The sequence below is a fragment of the Thamnophis elegans genome, chromosome 2, assembly GCF_009769535.1.
Source record: "Thamnophis elegans isolate rThaEle1 chromosome 2, rThaEle1.pri, whole genome shotgun sequence".
NCBI classification, from domain to species: Eukaryota; Metazoa; Chordata; class Lepidosauria; order Squamata; family Colubridae; genus Thamnophis; species Thamnophis elegans.
The window spans coordinates 42,422,595-42,436,592 of record NC_045542.1 but is presented as its reverse complement, the minus strand read 5'-3'; the positions used below and the strand labels follow the sequence as shown (position 1 = coordinate 42,436,592).

At 40.2% G+C, this 13,998-nt stretch overlaps 1 protein-coding gene across 5 annotated transcripts in view; it reads left to right on the top strand.

Annotated features, from left to right (window-relative positions):
* Positions 1–13,713, top strand: part of SLC39A11 (solute carrier family 39 member 11) — a 371,144-nt gene extending 357,431 nt beyond the window's left edge. For all 5 annotated transcript variants that reach the window (XM_032211065.1, XM_032211061.1, XM_032211064.1 and 2 more), the window contains 3 exons: positions 7,086–7,184; positions 9,066–9,224; positions 12,161–13,713. In XM_032211065.1, coding sequence (XP_032066956.1) covers positions 7,086–7,184; positions 9,066–9,224; positions 12,161–12,239 — 337 coding nt within the window. In that variant the 3' untranslated portion in view covers positions 12,240–13,713. The remainder of the gene's footprint in view (positions 1–7,085; positions 7,185–9,065; positions 9,225–12,160) is intronic.
* Positions 13,714–13,998: the final 285 nt, after the last annotated feature.

Genomic DNA, 13,998 nt, shown 5'->3' with positions numbered 1-13,998 from the left:
AGTATTTACCATACTTTTTGGAGTATAAAATGCACCTTTTCTTCCCAAAAAAGAGGGTGAAAATCTGAGTGCATCTTATACACTGAATACAGCATTTTTGGCTTCCTGAAACCCCGTTCCCGCGCATCCCATTTTTCTAAAAAATGGACATGTTAAGGGTTTTGGAGGCCTGCAAGTGCTCCTGGGGTCTGTGGAGGGCAAATACGAGCAAAAAACAGACTGTTTTTTGCTTGTTTTTGTCGTCCCCCCCCCCAATCCCCAGAAGCACTCTACAAGCCTCCCAAAGCCTATGCACACCCTGTTTTTTTTTTTGCAAAAAAACGGTGCGTGCGGAGGGTTTGGGAGGCCTGCAGAGTGCACAAACTTTTTTTTTAATTTACCACTTCAAAATCTTGGTGCGTCTTATACTCCGGTTCATCTTATAGTCAGAAAAATACAGTAAATAAATAAATCATCCCCTACATGAGAGAATAAATTTACAAGAACAAAGTAATTTTTGATTCCAAATGTTTTGGTAGTACGATATTGGTTTCTAGGCTTAAGGAAACTCTTTTTACCCTTTGATAAAATGTTCTGTGACCTTTTAAGAGTCAAGAGACTTTTCACAGTAGGATTTTTCCCCCTACTATTAAAACAATAAGGAAACCAAGATTGAATTTTCCAGTCACACATTCTCTGAGGAAACTGATGATTGCACTTTTCAGTGTGATTTAAAAATGCATGAATACTAATTCCATAAACCTATCTTCCAAATTAATAGATAGGTTTTATTCAACCTTAATTCAATTTCAAGAGCTATTAGAGCAATGGTTCCCAACATGGGGCCCATGGCCTACATGGGGGCAATTTGATTTTTAATGGGGGCAATTTGAACCTTTTTAAATGGCCTTTTAGGCTTCCTCCTTGTGAATATTCACTTTTTGAGCAAAGTATTATATGTCACAGGCAGGTGGCATCAGGATTTTAGAGATAATTAGGTGGGGCATGGCCAAAAAAAGATTGGGAACCACTGTATTAGAGTTACAGTGATTGTAATTAGTTACTATCATGGGGGCAGAGCAGTCTCTAGCAGTGCAGTGGCTTCTCCTTTAATTATTGTCGTAGCCCCCCCTCTTGACTATTTCAGATTTCAGCTCACCCTGCCTCCCCCCCCATGTTGCTATCCAGAGAGTTGAGACCTAAGGAGCTTCATGAAAAGGATGAATCTACATTACTAGAAGATCTAAAAAATTAACTGTAGACTAATGTCTAAATTAAAGGGGACACGGTGGTTCAGTGGCTAATACACTGAGCTTGTCGATCAGAAAGGTCGGCAGTTTGGCGTTTTGAAACCCTAGCACCATGTAACGGAGTGAATGCCCGTTTCTTGTCCCAGCTTCTGCCAACCTAGCAGTTCGAAAGCATGTAAAAATTCAAGTAGAAAAATAGGGACCACCATTGGTGGGAAGGTAACAGCGTTCCGTGCACCTTCGTCATTTAGTCATTCCAGCCACATGACCACGGAGTCATCTTCAGACAGTGCTGGCTCTTCAGCTTTGTAACGGAGATGAGCACCACCCCCTAGAGTCGGGAACGACTAGCATGTGCGAAGGGAACCTTTACCTTTAATGTCTACATTTGCTAGAACCCTGTTTCTAAAAAGTGGGTTCCAAAAGATGGACTCTCTAATATTATTCATTTCTAAGAACTTTCTCCCAATTATGATTTCCCAAGAAATATTTTAAAGAACAGGTTGAAGATCCTAGCTAATGTTGTGAATTGAGTAGCCATAAGGAAAATATGTTTACAAAGAGTTCATTGAAGCAACTGTATGGCCTTGTTAACCTTTGCCAAGGAATGTCTCACCTTCTTCAGATACTCTGTTGGAGGAAAGGCCCTACCTGGGTCCTGAATCACTAAAAAAAGAGTCCAGAGACCTGCTTTTACTACTCCCATCCTCATATTTTTATTCTTGTATTTTCATCAGTTCTGCTTCATCTTGTGCTGTTGAACCTAAGGAAATGTCCTTCATCTAGTTTCAGCATCTGGCTCTTTATTCTTTTTACAATTAAATATATTCTGTTTTCACAACAGATTTGGCTTCTTGGTAGTTTTCATAATTTGGGTGTGGTTAGTTAGCATGGAAAAGAGACATAGAGCCTGATGATATTTTGGACCAACAGCCACAGAGAAATTCTTTCCAATCATCCAGAATACTGGCAGCAAATGGGACTTTAAATGTTGGCAATTCCATATTTCAAAAGTGTTTGTAAATTCCATGTGAACATGCCATCGTTTGCATTATCAGACACTCCCTGAAAGTCAAGAAAAGAAACATTGCCCTGCACAATTGTATTTTCTGTTCAAAAGTAAGACCAAGGAGGATAGGCATTGTTTGATCCTCGTTTCATCAAGATGTTTAATGCATGTAATTAGCTCAGCTTTTGCCTAGTTCCTTTTGTTTTCCCGTTCAGTCATCATCACCTAACTAACCCATCCTTTTCTCTACTCAGGACAAACCAAAACAAGGATTCACCTAATTGCTCTTTCTTTTTCTTTTTTTCTTTTGAAGGCAATAACTAGAGCAAGGTCAAGGCAGGCTTTGCCTTCTGGTAGGGAAAAGTGACGGTCTGTGGTTTGTTTTAGCACAGCCTCTTCCATTCACATTTTTCTCTCTCCCACTCATTAGTTTGTTGTGGTTGGAGCTAGTAATAGCTGTTTTGTACTAAGGAGAGGCAGAAGAGGAGGGGAGCATGGAGACAGCAGCTCCCCTGTTTTTTTGAAAAGATGATTTTTTTCCCCACTCTCCCTCTTTCCCTTGATTCTCATCAGTTTGTCCCGTCCTCCTCCTTTCTGTCAGCTGTTAAAAAGTTAAGCAACTGAGAGTGATTCCCCCCCCACACTTCCATCCCAAGTCTTATTTTGCTAATAGGAAGCAAGAGTTTTAATCTGTCAAACAGGATCTTTCTCTTGCAGCTGTTGCATTTTCTCTGTCTGAAGAATGGAGCCCCTCTTTGTGAAGAGATGGGAGGCTCTCGGTTAAGGGAAAGAACAGAAGGCACCGAAGGAAGCCCTGCTGTTTTTCAACTCCATATTTCAGAGGGGAAATCTTCCCCCAGGGTAGATCTCTAAAGCCACCAAAGATGGAGATAATTGCTCCTGGTGCTTGCTGGAGGCTGCCTAGTGATGAATCGAGCTACTGCACAACCCCAAAGATATATAAGTGAATGTATTCTGTTCTCCTAGGTGGCATTTCTTTTCAATCAGCACATCACACAAAGCAATTAGCCTTTTGTCCACTACCGAGCTCCGTTGATGTGTCAGGGATTGCCCCAGAGCTCAAGTGTTCAATCAGTTTTCCCATTCACATTTCCCTGAAGAACAGGAAAAAGCATGTCCTTTATATAACACAGCTGTCTGCACACATGAGCTCAGTAAAATCGGCTAACGTTTCCTTTCTGTGCTGTAGATGCTGCTAAGTGAGATTGAAAAATCTTACTGGCCTGCTCTTTTAATTTCAGAATAGCTCTGCCACAGTGGTGAAATTATTATTTTTTTACTACCAGTTCTGTGGGCGTGGCTTGGTGGGCGTGGCAGGGAAGGATACTGTAAAATCTCCATTCCCTCCCCACTCCAGGGGAAGGATACTGAAAAATCCCCATTCCCTCCCCACTCTGGGGCCAGCCAGAGGTGACATTTGCCGGTTCTCCAAACTACTCAAAATTTCTGTTACCGGTTCTCCAGACCCTGCTGTATTTCACCCCTGCTCTGCCATATCCCAAATAATATACATACTGCACAGAACTGGTCACCAGTCTGGAGAATGGGGCAAGTCTATACAGGCAGTAGTTGTAGATGTATACTGCACAGAGGATACCTTTAGAAAGGGAAATTTGCTAACCTTTCAGCATTGTCGTAGATGTAACCTGGTTGGGTTTTGAATGGCGCTTGGCTTCAGTTACTTGGACTGAAATGATACTGTAGGTGTGTGTGGCATAAGAGGGGTTACTATAGGACATGACTGAGCCTTGTAGGTAGAGCCTTGGAGAGAAAGGTTTGTGCCACTCTCATCCAGAACCTGCCCTCTGGCGTTGTTAATCCTTCATGCTTGAGAGCAGCAAATTCTACCATCAAACAGGGAAACTCAAGGAGAGGAGCTTAAGTTTCCTTCAAAATTTCATTTTAGGAAAATTTCGCAGGCAGGCATCCCACCGTAAAGCAAGTGGCCCCAGTTTCATAAGCCATTCATTCAGCAGCATCCATGCCAAGCACGTAATGTAACAGGCGCTCTTTTTCTCCTATACCACCGATGCTGGAATGGAATGAAACTCAAACATTTGCTGGTAAAGCTCACTTCTTATTAATACACCCTTCTGTTGTATGAGAACAATCAGGCTGATTCACTCAACATTTTGTCTGTAACCTTTTAGAATTTAGTTACTTTTAATCCCCTGGCTCTTTCTTGGAAAGTACCTATAGGGAAGTAACATTTTTTTATTCTAAGTACAATCATTTTCTTTCCAAGAGTTGGTTTTTAAAATGTATCTTGTTACAGCTTTAGAAGCTAAAAAATGTGATAAAAATTGATTGTGAGGGGTATGGGGACATAATCATAGTTAAATCATAAATAGCATGATAGCATTATTTTGCAGGATTGTTGTTAGAAGGAAATACTTGTCTCCAGATTGCATATTCATATTTGTGGAGATATGACTGAGCAATCTATTCTTATTTTCCCTCTTCTGCTCTCCCTCTCTGAGTGATCCATCTATTCACCTACTACTCCTAGTGATTATTGGTAGCCCATTCTTGGCTTCCTTTTTTTTTTAACACAACATGTTTAGACGCAAGCAGGATCTTTCAATGGAAATTCGGCTGCCAAAACTGAGCTCCTCTGAAGAATAGAGGCAGTGAAAAGGGTACAAGGCACTACTGGTGATGGAAAGGAAAGGGCAGGTACATTTTATGTGCATAAAGCACTTTGAAATTCTTTGTTCATTTATCCTTTCAGTAAGCCACTAACATAGATTCTGCAGAGATTGTGACTTGCCCAAGCCCACCCAGTGAGCTTTGTGGTTGGAAAGAGATTACAATCTAGATTTCTCACATTAAAATTCAATATTGTGTCTACATAACCACATTGCTCTCTTTTTACCTCTTCAGATGAAACCTACTCAAATTCAAAGCTACATGTCTACTTTAAGGATAATTAAATCTTGGTGGTTTGACATTCCTAGAAAAATAATGTTTCTACTCATTGGCAGTTAAGCACTGAATAGACGGACTGTTCGATCCTTACATTGGTCAACTGTCTTTTTAAAAAAGTGTTATCAGTTGTAATCAGTTACTCAGTGTTTAACAGTACATTAACAACTTTAAGAAGCTTGTTGTACATTTTAGCCATTCATATTGTTTAGAAAGTTATTTCTATTATTTCTACTTTCTATTATTAGAAAGTTTCAAACCCAGGCAATACATTTGCCCTTATTTTATTAAGCCTGAATATTCAACAGCAAAATTAGAAGATATACGGCATAAAGTGGATGATTTATTTCCTTTTGACAAAGGCATATATGTACATTCTGTTGTCAGATATCCTAGCCTTTGTCTGTTAAGCAGTATCACCAATACTTTTCTTACTTTCTGAGTGTACCCATATTACCTTCTGCCTTTTAAGAATACAAATGCTGTACTCTGTTAGAATGATGAAAGTTATGCACACTTTCTTCCAGTCTAATAATGCAAATTTGTATTGAATGAAAAGGGATGTTCAACCTAGAATGTCAAAGACATCAGATTTTAGAAATTGCAGACTGACATACAGTCCACTAAATTCTGTCTTAACAAAAAAACAAAACAAAAGAAACTCTCACAAACCAGCAATTATCTAGACAAAATATATGCCAAAAACCATATTACAGAAGGTTGCATAAAGAAAGTCATGCGGAAGGGGCAATTGTAGTCAAAACAGCTTTTATTCTATTTTTGTTTAAATAAAGTGATATGTAAAGCTGTGTTCTAGGGCAGGAATGGAAAACCTTCAAGCTGAATTCCACCCCACTCCCCTTAAAAGTCCCCCCCTCGTTTTGATCACAAGTAGTCAATCAAACTATCTGAGCTGCGTCTACTGTTTCCTCTTTGAAGAAAAAAGTAGAGTTCAACTATATCTCAAGAGAGGTAGATATTTGATATCTGGACCTGTTGTAGCTTTGGGAATGATTGATGTGGCTTGCTTGATCACAGAAAATTCTTCTGTTCTGTGGTGGTGTTTGGAAAGAGTTTATAATTCATATGTGGGCACTCATGAGTGTGATATACTTTTTAAGAATGTAAGGCAATCCAGATTCCTACTGAAAATTCTTGCCTACTCTATATAATTTTGTGATTCTCCACCTCTGAGTGAATCTTATGAGGAATCTCTTGAAAGTTTTCAGAATGGGACATGTTGTTGTCTATGTTTATATGTTGCTTAATGCACACTTTATTTATGTATATGTATGTATATGTATGTGTGTGTACACACACACACACACACACACACATATATACACACACACACACACACACACACACACACACACACACATATATATATATATATATATATATATATATATATACATACATACATACATACATACATACATACATACATACATACATACATACATATATATATATATATATATATATATATATATATATATATATAGTGTACATTAAGCAACATTAGCCTCAGCATCTTTCTTACCATTTTACAATGTACCTTTGTGGAGGTGTTTTCGGTGTGTGCTTCAGCTCTTTGGAATTCAACTGGAGTTAGCTATTTTAAGCTTGCTTCTTTTTGACAAGTTTTCTCTCCACCCACCTCTATTTGCCTCCCAGAGGCATTGTTAAGTTGAGGAACACTTTGAAGATGAAAATCATGAGCTGGATGCCAAGCATTAGTTATTACATTAGGCCTCAAGGGCTAAAAACATTGACATTAAAGAGATGTGTTTAATCATAAAGATTTCTTTTCCAGTAGAGGACGATCCTCATAACTTTCCCCCATGCTTATACAAACATCAATGTTATATAAAATTTGTTTCATTTTATTCCTATAGGAATTTAGCCATTGGGATTGGCATTCAGAATTTTCCAGAAGGGCTGGCTGTCAGCCTTCCCTTGCATGGGGCTGGATTTTCAACATGGAGAGCCTTCTGGTAAGCAAGTCAAATTGTTACTCCGATGTTTCTTTGTGTTTTCTTCACTGTTATCTGCCTTAATGGTAGAACTAAAATGCATAAAAATGGCTTTGAGTCATACTATCCCACTAATGCAAGGAAAATGCTGCTATTTCTGTTGTTAGTTCTCAAACTTTTTATTCAGTGAGACAATTTTATGGTCTCTGAAGAGCCTCTTGTGCAAATGGAGTTTTCTGCCAAATATTTTACGATTTCATTGAAGGCATTGATCTTAGCTTTTTACCCAAATGAAGGATAAAGGGCAGCTGTAGGTGGTGATCTGAACTTACAAAAAAAACAAAAACAACAACGCACCAATAGCAGTACAATCTTCTTGTTTTTATGATGTTCCATGCAAAAGGAATAATTTTTCAAGTCTGTCTCATCATTGTCTGAACTGGGTAAACAGTACAATTGAGGGAGAATTTGCCAATTTTTTCATGGTCTTTGCCGCCTACAAATGAAATAAACTGCTGGGTCACACTGGGCTTTATTTTTTTACTGTCAACTGATCCAGACCTGATCAACTCAAGAAATGTTTGTTATAAAGTCAGAAAATTGGGCACCCTCCAAATGTTTTGGATTTCATCTAATAGCACCAATCAGCATGGCTGGTACCAATTAATTGTTGGAGTTATAGTTCAAAATATACTCAGTTTTCAACACTGATCCTAATGCCCACATTCTAATGCTTTGATGAATCTACACCTGAGGGCTCATGTGAGGACCCCTCGATGCCTCTGTACACTTTATACACATCCTGTAATAAGGCTTTATTTCTCCCGGTTTGGTCTGTCATATTAATTTCCTAATTTTTGCCCCCTTCCAGTTTTATCTAACAGCATGGATTTGAAATTTTGATTTTTTTAAAAATCATAAATAAACTTAACCACACATTCTCCAAAGCCCTCAAATTGCTCTCCCATATACCTGCTAACACATCTGCATGCTATACTAGTCAGAAACCTTCTGGTGAAAAGAAGAGACTCAATGTCACCAATTGAATGCCCTCTAGATGTATTAGGCCTACGATGGCGAACCTATGGCACGCGTTCCAGAGGTGGCATCCAGAGTGGGAGGGCATGCCATCGCCAGCTGCTCTTCTGGGTTCTGGCATGTGCATGCACACTGGCCAGCTGGTCTTCACACAAAGACCAGCTGGCTGGTATGCATGCATGTTCCGGAACCGGGAAGAGACCTGGCTGGTGTGCATGCATGATGGACCAGCTGTCCGACGTGCATGCGCGTGACAGAACCCAGAAGAGCAGCTGGCCTCCACGTGCATGCACACCAGTCAGCTGCTCTCTTCTGGGTTCCAGTGCTCCGGTGCACATGTGCACGGTCCAGTTTCAGTACTCTGTGCCAAAAAGGTTAGCCATCACTGTGTTAGGCCAATTGCATAAGAATATGCAGAGAAGATGAGGGTCCTCATTGGGATTTTTAGATCTCTTAAGTGACGTGAAGTCTTTAACCTGAAAGTTTCATAGAGAAACAAAGTGGACCAGGTAAATTAGGAATATTACATGCTGAGGCAGGAGAGAGAGTGGGGGAACAGAGAGGGGCTGCCTGATGTTCTCATCTTTCCTCCAGAACTTTTGGTCACTTCTCAGTCTAAAGGAGGGATGATCTCCTAGATGTTTGCTCAAGAAAGACTTGGAGAAGCTTCTGTTTGTTTTTCAAAGGCTGATAAACATCCCTGACCCCAGGGAAGAACTTGGCAGAGAGGAGGGAAAGAGCTGATCCTATATTGACTCTGAGTCCTCCAAAGGGTGGCAGTTGAGGGGGAAAACAATCCACTGCATGTAGAAGGAAAGAGATCCTTTGTCTCTTGAGTGACATTTTGCTCCACTTGCTTTACAGGTATGGGCAGTTAAGTGGCATGGTGGAGCCCCTAGCTGGCATCTTTGGTGCTTTTGCCATAGTGCTAGCAGAGCCTCTCCTCCCATATGCTTTGGCTTTTGCTGCTGGAGCAATGGTGTATGTAGTGATGGATGACATCATCCCAGAAGCACAGATCAGGTGAGGACCTGGTTTATTTGCATCTGATCAACTTTAAAATCCTAGAGGTACAATGCAATCTAATCCACTTAACTGAATGATTTTTTTCTTAGATTAGTAAATAATCATTAGTAATTAGTATTCAGTAAGTAGTAATAATCAGTAATTAGTAGTAATCAACTTAATAATTAGTAATAGTTGGTATTACTAATTAGTAATTTATAATTATCTACTTAGTAATAATCTACTTAATAATTAGTGACAGTCGTACTAAACAATAATTAGTAATAATCTACTTAGTAATAATTACCTCTTTGTTGACCCTGTATTGTTGACCCTCTACACTTATATCCAGAATACGTTATTGAAGGAGCTAGGAGCAGCAATTAACTGAAAAATCACAACTTCCATTAGTTTGAGGATCAATTTCATCAGCACTTGATTGGAGCCAACTAAAAAAAAATAAATCAGAAATTGCATTCTGTCTTCAGTAAACTACTTTACTTTGGAAGGACACACAACTGTTTGTTTTCTGCAGTGGTGAAGGGAAACAACCAGAGCCTTTGTGTATCACAACCAGATGGGTCACAAATGGACCAAATGGCTTTCTTATGATTTGTCTTCAGTTTTCTCACTGAGCACAGATCACTCTGAGTAGCAATCTCATTACCAGCTCTCAAAGTAGAACGTTTATGTAACATCTACAGTACAGCAACTTCCAAATCTCTCCAACATTGTAGGGTCCTTCCCAGTGGTGGGTTTTAAAACATTTTCACTACTGGTTTGGTGTGCGTGGCTAAGTGGGGACATGTGACTGAGTGGGTATGGCGAACTTGATGTCAGTCACGCCCATGCCCACTCAGTCACATGACTCCCCCACCAAGCCATGCCCACAGGAAAAGGTAGCAAAAATTTTGAAGTTTTCCTTTACTGTGCAAGGTTTTTCCCTGCACACAAAGGCTTGCAGTAGGGCGCAATTTGGGGGTGGCTAGTGGGGCAGGATATGGACCGGGCCGGGCCATGAGATGCACATCTTACCAGAGACTGGAAGCTCTGGATCTTGAAGCTTTTTCGGGGTTTTCTTTAAAAAAAATGGCCTCTCCCGATGAGCTTGAAAACTTTCAAGGTTGCTTCAGGAGGGGGCAGTCAAGCAGCATTCCCCCCTTCAGAGCTTCAGAGCCTGCAGCATTGGAGCAATTCCCGGCCCTTGCACTGTAAAGATAAACTTCTCGTCAGTGCAAGAAGTTGTTAATTGCCTCACATTCGTGAGAAGTTTTTCTTTTTCTGCCTCCATTCCTGCCACGGCTGCAACACCGACTGCTTTGGGAGACGCTAGCCAGGCAGGGAGTGGGGGCAGCCCAGCAAGCTTTGCAGCCATGTGGCTACAAAGCTTGCCAAGCTGGGCAGCCCCCTCCCCGCTGGGCTAGTGTCTTCCAAAGCTACTGCCGTTGCAGCCATGGTGGGGATTGGACAGGGGCAGCCTGGCAAGCTAGGCACCCGAAAATGGCATGGAGTTGCAGGCGAAGACCGGGAGGGGGGTGCAACATGCAGGAGGCTCCCCGCAGTTCCTTGGCTCGTCCAGGCTGCAGCTGATCCCACTGCCCTGAGCTGGCGAATGGAAGCATCACAGAGTGTGGCTGGGAGCATGCTAACCTTGCCCTCCCCGAGTGCCCAACTCAGTCATTACCATCGCCCCTGCCCAGTTCACCGCCGGCTGGCTCACGAGCTAGGAGGCAGCGGCTGGTTCCCCCTGTCCCCTGGATTGCCAACATGAGCGTGGCTCTCCAGAAGCTGCAACGGCAGCAGCTTCGTCCCGACGGGGAGGGGGCTACCCGGCCTGGCAAGCTTCGTAGTCACATGGCTGCGAAGATTGCCAGGCTGCTCCTGTCCCCACCGTGGCTGCAGCAGCTTCGGAAGATGCTGGCCAGTAGGGAGTGGGGTAGGCTAGCACGAATGCTTACCTGTGTGTAGGCAGGAAGAGGCAGTTCTGCGGATGCACATGGTGAAAGCGAGGCAGGGCGAGCATCCGAGCCAGTTTTGGGGCATGGCCAGCCTGCCCTCCCTACTGGTTTGGTGTCCCAGGCCCAATTTCCAATACCGGTTCGCCTGAACCGGTACGAACTGGTAGGAACCCACTTCTGGTCCTTCCATGTTTAAAAGGATTGTTCTGTGTTCAGTTCTTGCTTGATCTTACCCAATAAAGAGAAGTTGCTTATGTATAACTGTAGCTCTCTAAATGGCCGTCTTGACTTCAAAAAAGTCCACCTAACCTCCACATTGAGGTCTGAGGATATCTGATAATTTTATGAACTGACAGTTTAGACGTGAATGCTACATGTCAGGTAAAGCTCCTGCTAGAAAATTATAGGCTTTAGAGTACTACCTATATGAACAGTAGACTGTGCAAGTGTGGAACCCAATATTTTAATTTTGTAATAATTTCATAGGTAGTAATATGCATGTTCAGTTTTGTATTTATTCTGGTATAATGGCCAAATAGTAACACACATTAATACTGGGTATTATGGTATCAGTAGTCCAATATCAACAAATACTGTATTCCAGAATCACTTCATGGAAGCAAGGAAAATGTGTGTGTGCTTGAATCAAGATAGAATGAAGTATCCAAGCAGGAAACAGTAATTTGTTACTCCATCCGAGCCCCAAAATTAATATAAGTCTGTATGGTAGATATACTGGGGTGAAACATATGAAAGGTACAGGTGTCCTGAAAACTTTGAGAGCTAAATATTTAAGAATCAATTTACTCCTTGCAATATGAACAGCTTGCACAGAAGGAAAGGTAGAGAAGCTTTTAGAAGTAAATTGAGCACTTTTAGAAATCTTTCGTTTTCAAGAGGGGGATTTTTTAAAAAGTCTTTTAAATTCTAAAACTGTCATTCTTACCAAACAAACAAACAAACAAAAACATTATTGCCTTTTCTTTTTCTTTTTAGTGGCAATGGAAAGCTGGCTTCCTGGACAGCCATCTTAGGATTTGTGGTTATGATGTCCCTGGATGTAGGACTTGGATAATAAGAACTAATGCCTTTTCTCAAACTGACCTTCAAAATGCATCAAAACAGGGAATATTGCACAGTAGAAATTGCAACTGGACTAGTGTTTTATATTATTGTGCGGAACTAAGCTAGTATTGATTTAATTATATTGATTTTTGAAACTTGATCTTGGGAAGCAGGTTTTTTTGTGCATTTGTCCTTTTGCCCCTAATTAGTTCTGTTTCTTCAAGGCTGTTGATTATAAAGCGTAATCATGAGTTTTCAAGAGGTTTTTTTTTTCTTTAAATTCTTCTAATTGTTGAGGCAGGTCTCTATAAATGTAACTGTCCAGTGTGGTCTATAATTGATGGCCTTTGCTGTATGTATGTGTGTTAGGGAACAGAGTGGGGCAGCCTCAGAGACCTTGAAGGCTTATAGTCTTCTATTGAAATACAGTGTTCAACAACAAAGGTGTGTTGAGTTTTTTTTTTCAGGGATTTGGAAATATTTACTTTTATAAGTTGCTGAAATAAATAGTATCCTTTTTTTAAACAATCAAGAGCATAGATAGGATTTTAGGAGATTTATTTGGACAGCAAGGCTGAATTGCTTATGTCCTCTTTACATATCCTGTACTAAACAGTCCTCAGCAGTAAATCTCTGCAGGTGGATCAATGAATAGTTGACAATGTATAGTTGTTCTGCATTGTCATTGCACGTAACAAAAGGCAATAAGTGTTTTGTTTCATTGTTTAAACCAATAATAATAATAATAGATCTGTTCTAAACATTTTTCCACCTTTAGGTATAAATGCGAAATGGTCTCGTGTTTAAAAAAAAACATACTGAGGAATTTCTGATGGATATAAAGATGATATGACTCAACAAAGGTTAATATAAACAAAATCATTTTTCCTGTGTAAGAAAATAATATCCATTCGGCCATACAGTCAGAATACATCTGAAGGACTAAACAATTTTACAGATCCAGCAAGAGAACTTAGTATATGTATGGAATGTACTTTTGATTCAGGACTGTTTGCTTTACATCTCCAGTATTTATTCTTCCAAATGAAACTTTGAGGATTGTGCTTGAAATCTCTCTTCCCAAATGTTATAATGGGGTTCTTGCAAATGGATAAATACTGCCAATAGTAGCCCCATTCCTAGCCTGTACTGTAGTGGTAATTAGTTAGGCTTTTCTGATAATTCTTAGTTTTCCGGGAGAGATGTATAAACTTTATTGTCATTGTACTTAAATACAACAAAATTGGTTGGATTATAAGATGATCGCGTCCAGACCTAAGTGAATTCTCTAGAGTAAAGCTTTCTAAGAGCCATGCAACTTCCCTTAACTAGCAAGGATTCATGAACGAAATTAAATTATATAGAATTGTTTCTTCATTTTCAGGAGGGGGTTTGTTACTGCGCACAAAGACCAATACAGAATGATGTTTGCAATTGATTTTTTTAAAAAAAAATCTGAATAAAAAGGGATCAATAATGTGTAATGGGCCAATTCTTTATTCTTCTATTTCCATCCCACTTCCTTTGTTTCCTGACTTTTAGTATATACTACTATTCAGACTCAAACGAATTCAAGTTTATCAGACCTTTGGTGTCTCTGCATGTGCTGCATTTGGTAGATGATATTTTTATTATAAAAATATAAGCCAGTGTCCATTTAATCATCTTAGTCAAGCTGATTCTACCCATTCTTATTGTTTACTGGCATGTGTAATATAGCTGTTTGAAATATCACCCAGTCTGCCTTCCAATCTATAAAGGATACATTG